Source organism: Paroedura picta, unplaced genomic scaffold (assembly GCF_049243985.1).
Source record: "Paroedura picta isolate Pp20150507F unplaced genomic scaffold, Ppicta_v3.0 Ppicta_v3_sca21, whole genome shotgun sequence".
NCBI classification, from domain to species: Eukaryota; Metazoa; Chordata; class Lepidosauria; order Squamata; family Gekkonidae; genus Paroedura; species Paroedura picta.
In genome coordinates this window covers 3268255-3285296 of record NW_027518618.1, presented here as the reverse complement: position 1 = coordinate 3285296, position 17042 = coordinate 3268255, and the positions used below count along the sequence as shown (strand labels likewise).

General features: G+C 57.5%; 1 protein-coding gene and 1 long non-coding RNA gene across 2 annotated transcripts; one reads left to right on the top strand and one right to left on the bottom strand.

Annotated features, from left to right (window-relative positions):
- Positions 1–6320: 6320 nt before the first annotated feature.
- ZFP36 (ZFP36 ring finger protein) lies at positions 6321–15977 on the top strand. The gene is made up of 2 exons (XM_077318482.1): positions 6321–6483; positions 13123–15977. Exons 1-2 carry the CDS (start codon positions 6448–6450, stop codon positions 14101–14103), a joined length of 1017 nt encoding a protein of 338 aa, XP_077174597.1. The 5' UTR covers positions 6321–6447; the 3' UTR covers positions 14104–15977.
- On the bottom strand, positions 15525–16258 carry LOC143828213 (uncharacterized). Its single transcript, XR_013227562.1, has 2 exons — positions 16103–16258; positions 15525–15977 (listed from the first exon to the last, which is right to left on the bottom strand). It is a non-coding gene; the product is annotated as an uncharacterized LOC143828213 (long non-coding RNA).
- Positions 16259–17042: the final 784 nt, after the last annotated feature.

Here is a 17042-nt window from a genome sequence, read left to right as displayed (position 1 = left end):
AGAAAAACCCCCTGGCCTTGAAGGTGTTCCAGGACAATGGAACTTTTCTACTGAGACTTCTTAACAGAGAGAAAAGTGGGGTATAACTCCCCCCCCCCCCGCCCAGCTCTCCTTCTTCTGATTTTCTGGTCCCTGTGTGGGAAGGGAAAGGTGCTTGCACATGCTCAGATGTCCTCTTTGTGACAAGGGTGGCCCTGGGGGGGAGGGAACTCCACCAGGAACTAAGACCATTTGGTGAGGAGTCCATGGTCGGCTTCTCCAAGCTGTTAGAAAGACCCTTTGTTTAAGACCTCTCATTCTGAGTGAGATGGACCCACAGCCTGATGTGGTTTTAGCCAGTGAAAGGGGGACCCCAGATGTAATTTAGCTGTAAAGCCACAAGGATATCCCAATACGGGCAGACTAACCCGTTCATGGAAGCTTCCCCTTCCTCTCCCCTCCCCCTGTGAGGTAGGTGGGGCTGAGAGAGCTCTGAGAGAACTGAGACTGGTCCAAGGTCACCCAGGAGACTGCATGTGGAAGATTCTGCAAAGGCCACTGCTCTTACGCACTCTCCCACACTGGCTAAGATTAGACATATGCATAAGCACCTACAGCCAGCTATGGTACACATCTAACACTCTCCCAAAACACACAGAAAACCAGTCTGGTGCAGGGCTTACAGAATCTGACTAGGCTCTTGTAGACCCAGGTGCGAATCTGTCCACTCCACCATGGGAGACCTTGGGCAAGTCACATCTCCTGAGCCTAGCCTACTCCACAGGGTCGTTGTGATGATAATTTGGAGAAGAGGAGAAGGATACAAGTCTCTTAATGAGTTGTTGATTTGAAGGTGTTTTAGTCTTTGGACCAGCAGTAGTCAACCTGTGGTCCTCCAGATGTCCATGGACTACAATTCCCATGAGCCCCTGCCAGCGTTTGCTGGCAGGGGCTTGTGGGAATTGTAGTCCATGGACATCTGGAGGACCACAGGTTGACTACCCCTGCTTTGGACCATTAGAACTCACTGCCTCAAGATTCACAGCTGGGACTCCACCAGCCACCGTTCCACCTGGAGTGCCGCCAGCTGCCCGCTGGGCTCAGCAATCCAAGAGAGCCAGAAACTGTTTGCCAGGCTCAGCTAGAACAATAATCTGCCGTGATTCAGTAGGGATTTTCCGTCCTGGAGGGCAAAGAGCGATCCAATTCCACAGAAGTGCTGCGGTGAGTCACCCTCCATGGCCCGGCCTTGACTCAGAATTCAGCTGAAGTCGAAGATGCCTTTTGCTCTCCAGTTGCAAAGGGCAGCCACCCCTGCATCAAGACTTCTGGGACGGGAGGGACGGCGTCTCGCCTTTTCCCCTCTCCCCCCCCCCCGCTCGATCCTCCCCCAAATCATCCAGAAAGGCCACTGGTTGGTCGGGGTGCCAAACTCTGCCCCAGAAGATTGTGGGCCAGCCTTTCCTGCATCTGCCAAACCAAACCGGGAGGATTGAACCCTTCACCTCCTCCCCCTCACACCCGAATTATCCCCTAGGAATTGAGACTCTGGGTGGTGTGTGTGTGGGGGGGTATTGATGCCCTCCCGTGGGCTCCTGAAGGTACCTGGCTGGCCGCGGTCAGAATCTGGAGGCTGGCTTAAACAGGCCCTTGACCTAATCCTTGGAAAACTCTGCTCTCGTGTTTTTTGGGGTCTTTTGGGGCAGAACAAAACCCAGCAGGAAAGCCACATGAGTCTGCCGCAGCACAGAGAAAGAGATGTTTTGCAGGATCTGTTTTTATTTGAACATGCGCTCTGACCGCCAAGACCCTTCGGCCTTCTCGAGACTCACGTTTCGGTGGCTTCCCACCTCTCCCACCTCCTCTGCGCGGCCCACCCTGCGCTCCTGGCTGTGCACATGGCCAATGGGCTTTGACCCCGCCACGTTCACCTTTGGGAGCCCCAGGGAAAGGTGGAGTCTGGGGGGGGCATCCCTCTTTCCCTCCCGCAACAGCCTCTCTGCAGGGCTTGTTTCTCTCTCGGGACTCTGCTGGTCCTGTGCAGATGTGCCGGAGGGCTCACTTCCCTGTAAGCGGCTTCATTGGTTTCTTGTTGGAGGGGCTCAGCAGCAAACCCATGTAAGGCTGCCTTCAGCCAGGAATTTGCAGTGATGCAAGAGACAGTCGACGTCATGTTCCAAACATTTCGACAGGCGGAAGGAGCCCCAACAGGGCAAGGGACAGACACAAACACACACACAAGCACGCTGGAGGTCTTTGCGCCTCGAATATTCTGCTCTCGACCAACAGCTAAAGGGGCCTCCGTCCCAGGCAGAGCACGTTAAGCAGCGACGCAAATCCCTGTAGCTTAAAGGAGGGCGGCCCTTTGACCCCTGCCTTTTTCTGAGGCCCACTGGCTTCCACCACATGGGCTGTTTGCAGTTTAACTCTTGAGGGGTACAAGGGAGACCTTCAATGAACCTCGCTCCCCTCTGAAATTGCTAAAAATAGGATGGATATTTAACTTGCTGGCCATTATTTAATCTGTTAACTTGCCTGGGTTTTTAATCAACTAGTTGCTTGGTTAAATGCACACACAGACAAGTTGGAATTTTCCCTGATCACACCAGCTGAACCTAGGCCTAGGAAAGGCGCAGGGCAGTACAGCTATGGATTATAATCCGGGAGATCCCAAGTTCAAATCTCCCCTCTGCCACAGATGTTTGCAGGGTGGCCTGTGGCCAATCACAGCCTCTTAGCCTAGCCTACCTCGCAAGGTCGTTGTGGAGAGGAAATGGAGGAGCACGAGAAACCCGCTTTGGATCCCCGCCAGGGGGAAAGCGGGTCACAAATGAAACCAGTAAATAAAGGGCTAAATAAGAACCCAGATCCCGTCCGTGGTGGCGGAGGTGTCAAAGATGGATGTCACGCCTGCTGAGCGCACAGACAGTAAACGCAGCCTCACGCTCGCCACCCGCAGAGGCGTCTCGGATTTCGATCTCTCTCTCACGCGACCCACGGCGGAGGCCAGAGGCACAAACAGAAATCACCCAAATATAATTTCTCAAAAGAGGCTTGTTTTCAAACAGAGAGCAGAATTCCCCTCCCCGCCCCATCTCATGGCAGAGGGTAAGCAGGGATGAGTCACCCTTCCGGGTCTCTCCCCCCTTGCAGGGCCGCCAGAAACCCCGTCGTGGTGCTGAAAGAGCTCGCCGTGTCCGGGGCTTCTGACTGGGGCCTGGGACCAGCACTTTCCGTTTCCCCTCCGCACAGCCATTCCCCGGAGAAAGGGAAGGTTCCCGAGACGCCCTCCTCCTTCCACTGCTCGACAGGGACCTTACAGGAACCCTCCGGCCAGCAGCAGCAGCCGCCGAGGTGACTCACGGCTCAGCCACCTGAGAGCGGAGAAATCAAAACACAGACTGCCAGGTTTCAAAACTGAAAGTGCTCCCAGCTCCTGGGCGAGGGGGCGTGCCAATCCCCGGGGGGAGCAGGGAATGACAGCAGATCTCCGGCCGAACGTTATCCATCCCTCCCGAAGAGGGGGCGGACCCTATGACGGCATACCCCACTGAGGTCTCTCCCGCCCCCCAAACTCTGGCCTTCCTAGGTTACCTGTGAGTTGTAGCCAACCTGTGGCAATCCCACAGGCCTTTCAAAGCAAGACGCGCTCTTCGTAGTGACCCTGAACTTCCTTGGTGGAATCCCAGCCAAGTACCAACCAGGGCCGACTCTGCTTCACTCTGGAGATCAGATGAGGTGGGCCAGTTTCTCCGCTGGATGACTGCAAAGTGTCCTCCTTGTGGGGCGGCCCTTGAAGACCTACCGGAAATGGCTCCCTCTGCCCCCTGCTTCCCTGGTGCCTTCTCTCCTGGGTCTGTCTTATCGCCATTTCCCTGCCCTGATCTGGGGGGGGGGGGAGGTCTGCCAAGGCCTGGATCTCAGCCAGCCTCCGCTCCAGCCCTTCAGGGCAGGGACATCCTCCCCCCCCCCCCGAACCCGGAACTTCCACCCCTGGTGTTTTTACACCCATCTGTTTGGCCTGAAACCAGTTTGTGATGCCAGTGTAAACTTTGTACCTGTGAAGGTGCGCTTTCGATTTCAAAAAGGACTCCCTCCCGCTGAAGGGCCCCCAAGGATGCCAGGAGGTGAAAGGGACTTTCCAGCATCACCCACCCAGGAGCAAGGAGAGGGCACCCCCCCCCCCGACATCAAAAGGCCTTTTTAAAAACAGACTGGCTATCCTGTGAGCTGGAGGCAACAGATCTTGCTTGGATCCCCTGTTGAGACGGAATTTGACAGAACACATTTCTCTCTCAGACAGAACACAGGGCAGGGAGGCTGAGGCCTTCCTAAGGACATCAGGGGAGCCCTGCTGGGTCAGACCAGGGAGGGCCCATCCAGTCCAGCCTCCCCTCTCACCCAGGGGCCAGCCAGTTCCTCTGGAGGGCCAGCCACAGGGCAGGGAGGCCGAGGCCTTCCTAAGGACACCAGAAGAGCCCTGCTGGGACAGACCAGGGAGGGCCCATCCAGTCCAGCCTCCCCTCTCACCCAGGGGCCAACCGGTTCCTCTGCAGGGCCAGCCACAGGGCAGGGAGGCCGAGGCCTTCCAAAGGACATCAGGGGAGCCCTGCTGGGTCAGACCAGGGAGGGCCCATCCAGTCCAGCCTCCCGTCTCACCCAGGGGCCAGCCAGTTCCTCTGGAGGGCCAGCCACAGGGCAGGGAGGCCAAGGCCTTCCTAAGGACATCCGGGCAGCCCTGCTGGGTCAGGCCAGGGAGGGCCCATCCAGTCCAGCCTCCCGTCTCACCCAGGGGCCAGCCAGTTCCTCTGCAGGGCCAGCCACAGGGCAGAGAGGCCGAGGCCTTCCTAAGGACATCAGGAGAGCCCTGCTGGGTCAGACCAGGGAGGGCCCATCCAGTCCAGCCTCCCGTCTCACCCAGGGGCCAACCAATTCCTCTCGAGGGCCAGCCACAGGGCCGGGAGGCCGAGGCCTTCCTAAGGACATCAGGGGAGCCCTGCTAGGTCAGACCAGGGAGGGCCCATCCAGTCTAGCCTCCTGTCTCACACAGGGGCCAGCCCGTTCGTCTGCAGGGCCAGCCACAGGGCAGAGAGGCCGAGGCCTTCGCCTGAGAAGACCCTCAGAAGAGCCCTGCTGGGTCAGGCCAGGGAGGGTCCCTCCAGTCCAGCCTCCCGTCTCACCCAGGGGCCAGCCAGTTCCTCTGGAGGGCCAGTCACAGGGCAGGGAGGCCAAGGCCTTCCTAAGGACATCAGGGGAGCCCTGCTGGGTCAGACCTGGGAGGGCCCATCCAGTCCAGCCTCCCGTCTCACCCAGGGGCCAGCCAGTTCCTCTGGAGGGCCAGCCACCGGGCAGAGAGGCCGAGGTCTTCCTAAGGACATCAGGGGAGCCCTGCTGGGTCAGACCAGGGAGGTCCATCCAGTCTAGCCTCCTGTCTCACCGGAGGGGGGGGCAGCCAGTTCCCCGGAGGGCCAGCCACAGGGCAGGGAGGTGTTCCCCTGAGGATTAGTACCACTGAATGTGGAGGTTCATCTTGGCTATCAGCCACTGATAAGATTTCTCCTCCGGGAATCTCTCCAGTCCCCTCAAGCACTGAATTCTGCATCTTAATCTCTCTTTAGTACTACATTTCTGGAGGAGGAGTGGGGGTTGGGGAGGGGGAGCCAGTTTTAGAAGAGGTTTCCCAGCCTAGTGGTCACTGTGTTTGGGTGCTGCCCTCGAGGCCAACGATTCCCAAACGGCCCGGCCAGGCCCTGGGCTGTCAGATGGGGTCTCAGGCCGGGCGTCCCCCCTGCAAAGCGGCCATTTCCACGGAGGGGGGAGGAGGGTCTGATTCCTGCCCTCTGGAGATTGCTCGTAATTCCGGGAGCTTTCCCCGCCCCACCTGGAGGTTGGCAAGCCTCCGTTCCGATGACGTGCGGAAGAGTCCGGAAAAGAGGGCGCGGTGCCTCTCGGGTTGCCAGCTTTGGGTCGGGAGGAATCTGGAGACTGGCGCTGGGGAAGGGCGAGACCTCGGCAGGATCCAACGCCATACAGGGTGCCTTGCCTCGGAGCGCACCTTCCCTTTCCTCCAGGGGAACCGAGCTCCGGAGACCTTCCGGGAGATCTCCAGGCCCCGCCGGGAGGTTGGCGGCCCGCAGTGCGCCGGAGCCTCGGGGGGGCAGGAGCGGGGGCGCGGCGCTGCGTGCGTGCGTGCCTCAGTTTCCCCGCCTGCCTGCCTGTCTGCCTGCCTCCCCCCGCTGCAGGCAGGTGCCTCGTTGGCTGGCTTGCGCGCTGCCTCCCGGGGCGGGCGGGGCGGGCGGGCGGGATGAGCTCATCGAGGGCGGGGCGCGGCGGCGGCGGCGGCTTCTTAAGCGGGCGGCCGGCGCGGGCCTCCCAGATCTGCGCCGCTGCCCTTGCGCCGCTTGCCCAGCCGGAGGGCCCGAGCCGAAGCCCCCGACGCCGCCGACGGAGCGCCCAGCCGGCCCGGCCATGAGCTCCATCCTGGACGTGAACACTCTCTACGAGGTACGGGCCGCCGCCATCCCGTGCGGGTTGCGCCGATCCCCCTGGGACCGCCCCCGCCCCCGCCCCGCCGCCTTCCCCAGATTGGTCGGGGGGGGGGGGTCCAGCTGGCCTCCCCCAGGGGACCCTTGCGGCGGGCGGGCTCCGGGGCTGCGCTGCGCTCTTCGGTCGCGCCCGGGACTCCTTGCGCTGGGGCGCAGCCCTCCCGGCCGCCGGGCTCCGGCTGACTTGGAGAGGGCACCGCTGGGCGCCCCCTCCGTGGCTCACCGCCCCCACCCACCCACCCACCCACCCACTAAGGGTGCCAGCCTCCAGGTCAGGCCTGGGGATCGCCCGGCATCACAGCGCCTCTCCGGACCACAGAGATCGGCTCCCTTAGAGGAAAGGGCTGCTTTGGAAAGGGGGACCCCTTCCCTCCCCAGGCCCCGTCCCCAAATCTCCAGGAGTTTCCCAGGTTGGGTCTGCCAACCCCCCCACCCCCCACAGCGAGATTTCCGCCCCCAGAGCCTTGCCACGCCTTTCGGTGAGAAGCCGCAGTTGGCCTTGGAGGATGTGGATGCCTCGGGGTGATCGTAGAGCTTTCCTTTGGCCGGTGTCTTTAGTAGGAATGGGCAAGGTTTGGAGTTACACAGAGCCCCCCATCACTGGCTCTTGCTTTCAACCAGTTGTTGTTGTTTTTTAATTGAGCGGTTTTGCGCCTTCTTTGTACCAGCAAAATTGTCATGTCCTCTTGGGGATGGTGTTTATAAAACTTCTCCTTAACTTCCTGGGATCTGGTGACTCCCAAGAAAGCTGGACTCACAGGGTTTTCTTTACGTATTGAAATACCTTTCCTCCGTGTTCAAGGCAGCTTCCGGGAGCAATTCCAATATCCCGGGCCCAAACCAATGAAAAACGCCTTGTTTTGAATGGGGCGGAAGGCAACCTGGCTAAGAACACACGTCTCTTTGTAGGGTCGAGTAGCTGCCCAGTGGGATGAACTTTTTCTGAGTTTTGTGGGGTGGGGGGAAGTGTGGAAGGGCTTCAGGCCATGTCCTTCCCTGGAAGGTAAAGACAAAGCAACCTTATTGGAGGAGGGAGGTGTTTGTTCAGGCTCCAGAAGGTGGTGGTTACTGGTCAGACGGAAAACTAGCTGGGATCTGTTCAGTTCCTCGAAGGGATCTTCTTGAAGCAAAAGGAAACTTAAACAAAAATGGCAGCTTTTATTCCCGCACTGTCTGTTTCCCTGTTCTTTGCAAACCTGAAACTTCAGAGAAGAGGGGGGGGGGGAAACAAGACCTGTTTTTTCGGTGATGGCGGGGGAGGTAGATGACCTACTTCCTGGATCAAACAACTTTATCTCCCCCGGTTTGGGAACTGTTCCTCTCCTTCCCCTTCCCCCTGGGCTAGAAGAATCAAGCTGGCCTTGGGCCCTCTCTGTACAAACTCTTCGGCCAGGATTTCACAACTGAGGTCTCCATGCCCCTCCCTGTGGCCCTGCTATCTGGGACTGGGCCATACATTTCAGTCTGTCTTCCTTTTAATGTCTTGGAAAGGTTGTAGGAGGGTGTAGGGAGAGGGGGGGGGGACCAGATGTTAAACCGATTGAGCCAGACCTGGGAGGCCAGTCTGCTATGCGCCCTGGACATGGGAAGAAGCAACAGGGGTAGTCAAACTGCGGCCCTCCAGATGTCCATGGACTACAATTCCCAGAAGCCCCTGCCAGCATTCGCTGGCAGGGGCTCCTGGGAATTGTAGTCCATGGACATCTGGAGGGCCGCAGTTTGTCTACCCCTGGTCCAGAGATTTAAAATTGGCTCTTTCCGTCGGAGGATTTTTAGTTCTCAGGCCAGCCCTGCGCCCTCCCCAACCTGGCAAGAGGTGGAGACAATCACCAGGTGCATGTAGGTAGATTTAGGGCCAACATGAGAAAAGCCATCTCCCCCCAAACGGCCTCCGAAAGATCGAGAGAGTGAAGGGGGGCCGGGATTCATTCCTGCTGCCGGTGACTTTGTTTGTTCCGCCAGCCTCATCCAGCCGCCCAAGAGGAAATCGGTTTGTTTTTATTTTATTTTACTCGTTTTAAAGTTTCCTTAGCTGCCTTTCTCCCTTGTGTGGAACTCAAGGTGGCTCGCAACGTAACCAGAAGAGAAGCTGGTGTTTTCAAGGACTTGGAAATACAGGCTAGCCCCGCCGCAAACTCTTGCGCAAGACCCCCGGGGAACCAAACCAACCGGTGCGCATGATTCAGAGTTGCACAAGAGTGTAACTATTTCGGAGCCCAGATAGAAGCAGGGAGGTAAAAATACTCTGCTTCGGTTTGGCGTTCCAGAGAGCACCTGGCTTGCCTCTAGACCGGAAGAGGCTCCCCTCGTTCTCAAACTTTTTAAAAAGTCCGCGGTGTGGGCTGCAAGCAGAATCTTCTCTTTTTCTCCATAAAAAAATCCCCCTTTCTTAAAATGTGCTGCCGTGTCAGTCTGCCCTGATGTGGTGGGGCTTGCCTCTGTCTCCGTGGCCTAGAAACCCTAATCCTTGTTTATATAGAGCAGGCCCTTCCCGACAGACAGCTGGAGGAGGAGAGGCTGGTTGGCTGGCTGGCCGGGCCGGCCGGCGTATATTAAAGGCTTGTGATTTATCGGGGCTGTGCAAAGTGCCAGTGGAGGATTTCTCCAGCCTGTTTCCAGTAAGCCTCTCCCAGTCCATGCCACCGAACTAGTGCCCCAGGGAAAGCCCCGCCCTTCCCCTGCATTATCTCGACAGACTGCCGTTTATCTCAGGGCCCCGGATTCGGCTGGCGGGTGGGAGGGGCTGTCTCTGGAATCTCCCAGCGCCAGAGAAGTTTCTGGACTTTCAGGAAAGGAGGTTGGAGGTGAACGGCATGCAAACAGCTGGATTAGCAAAGGACAAATCGCAGTGGGGTATTGAAGGCTCTAGTCCTCACTGGGAGAAATCAGATCTTGGTTTTGGTCGGGTTGCAGAGGTTTATAGAGAGGCTGTTCTTCTGGAGGGCCTTCATGAGATCCTCAGGAGAGCCCTGAGGGGTCAGACCAGGGAAGGTCCAGCCTCCCGTCTCACCCCGGGGCCAGCCAGTTCCCCCGCAGGGCCAGCCACAGGGCAGGGAGGCCGAGGCCCTCCTAAGGACATCAGGGGAGCCCTGCTGGGTCAGGCCAGGGAGGGCCCATCCAGTCCAGCCTCCCGTCTCACCCCGGGGCCAGCCAGTTCCTCTGGAGGGCCAGCCACAGGGCAGGGAGGCCGAGGCCCTCCTAAGGACATCAGGGGAGCCCTGCTGGGTCAGACCAGGGAGGGCCCATCCAGTCCAGCCTCCCCTCTCACCGAGGGGCCAGCCAGTTCCTCTGCAGGGCCAGCCACAGGGCAGGGAGGCCGAGGCCTTCCTAAGGACATCAGGGGAGCCCTGCTGGGTCAGACCAGGGAGGGCCCATCCAGTCCAGCCTCCCATCTCACCCAGGGGGCAGCCAGTTCCCCTGGAGGGCCAGACACAGGGCAGGGAGGCCGAGGCCTTCCTAAGGACATCAGGAGAGCCCTGCTGGGTCAGACCAGGGAGGGTCCATCCAACCCAGCCTCCCATCTCACTCAGGGGGCAGCCAGTTCCCCTGGAGGGCCAGTCACAGGGCAGAGAGGCTGAAGAACCTCAGGAGAGCCCTGCTGGGTCAGACCAGGGAGGGCCCATCCAACCCAGCCTCCCATTTCACACAGGGGCCAACCAACCAGTTCATCCAGACAGGCAACAACAGGGCATAGAGACCAAGGTCGTCCCCTGCTGTTGCCTCCTGGCTCTGGGATTCAGAGCTTTAGTGCCTCTGAACATGGAGGTTCCACTCCGTCACCGTGGCTAGTAGCCACTGACAGACTTTTCCTTCTTCGCTCTTTCCTGCTTCACCCCGGAGCCACATTCCTTTCTAACATCATCTCTTTCTCTGTGGTTTCAAATGTACTTGAGTCCCCCCCCCCCTTTTTTAATTTTATTTTCTAACTTCCCTCAAAAACTGAAGCCTCCTGCAAAGGAGACCTTGATCTAGCCATCTGCATCATTCTTACGATAAAACCAGGAGCCGGAAGGTACACGTGAGGGGCAATCTGGCCTGGAGGAAAATTTCTTCCTGACCCCAAAGTGTCCATCGGAATGATCCTGGGCCTACAAGACGATCACCCTTGCAGGATGGGCCTGTGAGGGGTCCTGCGTTCTGGGCAAAGGGGCTGCCCAGTCATTGCTAGGCCCATCCCTTGCGAAGCAGCAGAGGAGGGCACAGTTTCTCCCCACACACACAAACACACACTCTCCAGGAAGTGGGTGCCCTGCGTCCGTGTGTGTTTGTGTGTGTGTGTGTGTGTGTTTTTGTGTGCGGCCAGCTTGATCTAGTCATTCCTTTCCTGCGTTCACACCTCTCTCTGTGTGGCAGGATGTTTGTGCAAATGGGGGGGAAAGGCATCTCTCTTGCCCGGGTGATGAAGTCTCAAACCCTGGGACCCCCCAGGCCCCTCCTTCCTCATCGCCTTTGAAAACCACGGGGTTGGGGAGAGGGGGGGGTTTGCATGCAACCCCTGGATCTGTGGCTGAGGCTTGCCCGGGTGAGGTGTTGCCAAAAAGAACTGGGTTTGCAGAAAAAAAATTAATGAAACCTGGGAGGGAGGGTGTGAAGTTGTCTGTCATCTCCAGACAACAGAGGTCAGCTCCCCTGGAGGAGAAGGCTGCTTGGGAGGGAGGGGGACTCTGTGCCATTGGGCCCCTCTGAGGTTCAGGGGTGCCAGCCTGGAATTCCACCTCCTCTCCAGACTACAAAACCCAGTTCCCCTGTAGGAAACGTATGCTTTGGAGCAGGGGTAGTCAAACTGCAGGCCTCCAGATGTCCATGGACTACAATTCCCATGAGCCCCTGCCAGCATTCGCTGGCAGGGGCTCATGGGAATTGTAGTCCATGGACATCTGGAGGCCTGCAGTTTGACTACCCCTGCTTTGGAGGGTGGCATTGTGCCCCACTGAGGTCCCTGTCCCCCACAACCTCTTTCCCCAAATCTGCAGCAGTTCCCCAGGCTGGATCTGGCAACCCCCCCCCTTGTAGTCAGTGGGGCTAGGAGGGGGGAACTCTGCTCTGAATGGGTCGGGAAGCATCTTGATGGTGGTTCCCCAATCTCTGGGCGGTAATTTCCCGATTGGCTTTGTTTCCCAAGTTCCTGGTCCTCCACCTTCCGAAAGCCCAGTCTGCTGGCCAGAGTTTCGGAGCGGGGCTGGGGAGGACCCGGCCCACAGGCGGCTCGCCTTTTTATCTTCCCGTCTCATCTGCCTCGCAGGGTTGTTGGGCAAGGAGACGGCGGGGGAGGGGAACGTTGCACCTGGCGCCCAGCGTCCGTGGCAGGAAGGGCAGGGCCCAAAGGGAGCACGCAAACAGGCGGCCAGCTCTCTCCCACCTCCCTCCCTCTCCTCCCCTGGCTTGCCACTCATTCGCCCCAAATTAAGCCCCTCCTTTTGTTAGCCTGCCCTTGACCCCCCCCCCCCTTTGCTCCATTGTGCTGACATCTCCTCTGCCTACTTGGTCCCTTTCCGGCTCCTCTGGATTCCTCTCCCGACCTGTCTTAGCCAATATGTCTCCTTGACCAATAAGTTCCGGGGCAGAGGCCTTGGCCCTTGGCCCTTGGTCCTGCTCCGTGCTCAGAAGCGCTTGCAAGAGAGGGAAACCAAGGCAGCTTTCCATCCTGCCTTCAACCTTGCTCCATAATTCTTAATTTTGCAAAGCGAGAAATCGCCCAGGTAGGCCGCCTGGCTCCAAGGACTGCAAGGAGGCCATTGTGGAGTTTATTCGCTGCTTCAGGTGTATTTTCTGTGTGCGTCTTTTGCAGTTAGGAAAGGCGAGCGATTGGTTTGCATCTAAGTGATCAAACCGTGTCAGAGAGGCGGGGATACTGAATGATTACGGACCACGAAAAGTTTGGGAGCAGGCCGGAAAGTTCCCTGGCCCAGAGGAGGCAAATAGGAATGATTACAAAGGACGGGTTCTCGTGAGGGTTGGGTAAAAAATTTCTCAGCAGCCTGGCCCTTCGGAGCTGTGATTGTGTGGAATATGATGCAAAAATTTTTTGCATCAAAAGAGCTGCAAAGGGGATGGGGAGGGGGTGTTACGGATGCCAACAGTGATGCCCCCCAGTCCTCCCCCCTCTACTGTCGCATAGCAGCTGCTTCCCTCTGGCGCAGCCCCAATTTGTTTTAAAAATAGCTCAGGCCCCACCTCCTGAGAGCGTCTCAAACACCCTGACGTCACCCCTCAGCTGGGCAGCAACGCCTGGTTTGCTTTTTGAGCCGCTCCGTTTCCTCCTTCGTTTCCTGCCCATCCGAAGGCCTGACCCGCAAGATCAGAACCTCAACAGGGCAAAGAAGAGGGGGACAACAACCTCCCCCCCCCAGAGAAAGAGACTGAGCGATCAGGACGGTCGATGCTACTCCTACGGTCCAGATATATTTTGGATAATCTCGGGCATGCTGATTCACACACACAAACCGGCTTACTTCTGTGTGTTTGTGTGTGTGTGAATGGGCTCTCTGTGCCCCTACCGGCTGTTTGTGTCCGGAGTGGACGAGAGAGACGGCCGCTCGTTCCGGGGTTTTTTCGCATCTTGTGGCTAAACCCGTCTTTTCTGTCTTCTTTCCCCCAGAACCTGCTCAACCTATCGCTGAGCGAAGAGCACGATGCCTGTGGACCGCACCTCTCCCGGCGGCATTCGGCCTGCTCCTCCGACACGCCCTACAGCAGCGGGGACTCCTCTCTGCTCTGGCCCCTGCGCGGCCCCTGGAGCCCCAGCGCCGAACAGCTGCTGCCCATGGCCGAGGAGTCCCGGCGCCCCCCTCTGCGCCCCGACCGCTCGGTCAGCCTCATTGAGGGCAAGGCCCTGCCCCCCCCTCCGCCGGGCTTCCCGCCCCTCAAGCCGAGCGCCCAGGCGCAGGCCCTGTCCTCGCGCTACAAGACGGAGCTGTGCCGCACCTTCAGCGAGACGGGCAAGTGCAAGTACGGGGCCAAGTGCCAGTTCGCCCACGGCCCCACGGAGCTGCGCACCGTGACGCGCCACCCCAAGTACAAGACGGTGCTGTGCCACAAGTTCTTCCAGCACGGGGACTGCCCCTACGGGTCCCGGTGCCACTTCATCCACTACCCGGACGAGGCCCGCTTCCACTCGGCCGGCTCCTCGCCCCAGCTCCTGCGGCAGAGCCTCAGCTATTCCGAGGGGCCGGCTGCCCGCCGGACATCGCCCTTGCCCAGTTTCCCCGACCCGGCCTCCTTTGCCAGGGCGCCGTCCACCTCGCCGCCCCCCGACCTCCTTTCCCCGACTTTCGGCCGCCTGAACTCGGAGCCCGTCCATCGCAATTCCGCCCTGAGCGAGGCCACGTCCGGCCCCCGCGTGTGCCTGTCTTGCCGCTGCGGACAATCCTCGGCCCTGGTCAGCCCGTTCTACTTCTCCGCTGCCCCCGGGACTCCGGTCTCCTCTGCTCTGCCCCGGACCCCCTCCGACAGCTCCCTCTCCGACCTGGGGAGTTCCAGCGGCTCTGACTCGCCTGTCTTCGAGGTGCCCCCCCATGGCGGGACCGGGGGGAGCGCCCACAGGCTGCCCATCTTCAACCGGCTTTCTGTCTCTGACTGAGCAGCGGGGACTCGGAACAGGGGGGGGGGATTTCTCAACGTCTGTCTGTAAGACGGCCCTACGGTGTGGGGAGGGGCTAATGCACCCACTGACCTAAGGCCTGGCTCTTCCAAGCAGGGGCAGCCTGGACGGTCTCCTCCCGAGGTGCAGATGAGCCCAACGGGGCAGAGGACTCCTTCTCCCCCCCACCTCGTTTCTGCCTTATTCCACCCGACTGTGCCTGAAGCGGTCGCTTCCCGAGAACCCAAATTTTATTCCAGTTTGTTACTGGGCCCCCTCCACCACAACGCCCTGGAAAGGGGCCCACCGTTAAGGACGAACAGAATTTGTGCGGTCAGCAGGGAGAAAAGTAGGGTGACCGAGGGGTGCTTTTACACTGGGACAATAACCCAAGACTCTCTGGGCTTCCTCGTGTAGATTGTGGGCCGGAGAAGACCCGGATTCAAGTCCAGTAGCACCTTAAAGACCAACAAGGTTTCCAGAGAGTTCGAATTCCCTTTGCCAGCATCTCGTGTGCGTGTCCCTCTGCCCCAAACCCGGCTGGACGTGAGCTCCCTGCCTCCTTCCCCCTCCATCCGGGCAAGACCCCGGAACGGAGACACGGATCCGATAGCTTCTTGTTCTCTTCAGTGAAAAGTTGGAAGCCGGAGGAGGACTGCAGGCCGATAACCTTCTTCTCTGTCACAAACTGAGTGTGTGTGGAGGGCCGAAGCGGGTGGAGACAGGGATAGAAGAGGTTTGGGGAAGGGGAGAGGGGGGGAGTTCGGTAGCCACGGTCACTTTATAAGGCGGGTTCGGCTAGCAACCTGCCCCGGGGTCTCTTGCCTTACATCATGTCACCCCGAGGTGAAGAAAGAGAAGGCCATGCCTTGTTATCAGGAGTGCCATTTTAGGCTGAGTGGAGACGAAACCCCCAGACACCAGCAAGGCTGAACCATCCACCCTCCGTCTCCTCCCCGTAAGCCAAGCGTCGAGAGGCACCCAGCCAGGTTCCTTCCCTCGAGACAAGCCCACCAGTATTAAAGGCACCTGCTGCTTCCTGGGATGGGCTTCCCAGAGGAGTGTCTAGGGGCAGGGCCCCTATCTGCCCCTCCACCCCCGCTCCCCATTTCACCAAAGTCTTCAGTCATGTCTGGGCGGGGGGCAAACCTGTTGCCTCTTTTGGTGGGAGAGCGACCATCCCATGCCTCGACCTTCGCCACCAACCTGTCCTTAGTTGCAGAGGCCTCTGAGGGTGGGAGATGGGCAATTCTTGTAGCAGAGGAATCTTTTTTGGTGGGGTGGGACACACAGGACAGGCTTGACTGAGAGCTGGGTTGCCGTTTTATTTAATGTCTCCCTTTCCCATCGAAGACCATCTCGTTTCTTGACTCAATACTGTGAAATACCCCCGGGGAAAGAAGAGGCCGATCCTTCTGGTGGGCGTGCGGGCGGCGTTTTCCTTGATTCCCACGCTGCCCTCGACTATTCTAAAGGCTGGGTTAATTTCTCCATGAAGGCAGGATCGATTGGTGGCATCTGAGATCATTATCCCATGAAACGATGCCGAACATCTTTTTAAAAATTGAAACAGTCCACGGTCTGACTCGGCTTTCCTCCATGGGAGAACCCGCTTTCTGGCCTCTTCTTTCCTCAGTTTCCCACACGGAGTGGCTTTAAGTAGACCGACAGGGAAGCTCTGGTTCTGAAACTTTCCAGGGGGAGAATCGAGACAATCTTGGCCCAAACCAGCTAAAGGTCCCCGGTGGACTTGGCTCGGAAGGGATTTGGTTGGAGCTGGACTCTGGTATGGCTCGAAAGTCCAAGACTGAATAATCCTCTTTTGTTTCTCCCAAGACTTATTTGGCAGGATCAGTTCTCATCATCTCTTTGGACTCTGGTTTGTTTACACCAGGGGTAGTCAAACTGCGGCCCTCCAGATGTCCATGGACTACAATTCCCATGAGCCCCTGCCAGCATTCGCTGTCCATGGACATCTGGAGGGCCGCAGTTTGACTACCCCTGGTTTACACCATTGGGGAGTTAATCAAAGGCCCAACTGTATGAGAGAGGGGCTATCGACACCATGGCAAAGTCGGAAATTAAAATCGAAACGCCCTGATTCCACAGACAGAGCAGGATCTGCGATTTTTTTGTTCAGTTTTTTAAAGAGGGGTGTTGATTCTTGGTGCCCACAGCCAGAGGCCCAACTGCGACTTAAAAAATGCCGAAACTCTCTCGTGTTATTTGCTAAAATTCATCCAAAGTCTGCAGGGGTCAATTGTGGTGTGCTTTGCTGTTTCACGCAGTGGTAAAGATGGTGACTAACAGAGAGAATCTGGGGAGAGGGGGGGTAGATGAGAGAAAATGGGGTCTGGGGCAGATCACTTTCCTAAATCAACCTTTATGCTAACCACCTGCATTTAACTGTCCTGTTGTGTTGATTGTGGTGTGTGTGTGTGTGTGTTTTTTCAAAGAGGCCCTCAACGTTTACCTTGTAATAATGCAAACCAAAAAAGCAGAAAACTATTTATAGACTCTTATTTATTCAAAACAGAATTTTATATGATATTTATCTTTTTTTGTAATATTCCAAAATAATATATAATATATATATTTTTCTCGTGTTGGGAAAAATTGCAAAAAAAACAACACCTGTGCTAAAATTGTTTTTTTTAAAAGACGTTTGCTATTTTCTTTGTTATAGTATTTCTGTTCTGAATCTCAGAAAAACAAATCCTATTAATGGTTCGACTGATAATTTTTATTAAAATAAAGAAATGTCAGAGATCAGATGGCTTGGTTCTAATTGTGATTGATTTTTCTCTTCTGTTCACTGGTGCTCCATTTTCCCCTGCACACACTGAGAGACTAATTCCACTATTTCTGTAGCATCTGAAATTTAAAAACTTCAGGGTCTTTTGCATAGAGACACTGGCAGCTTTAGGAACAGAATGCAG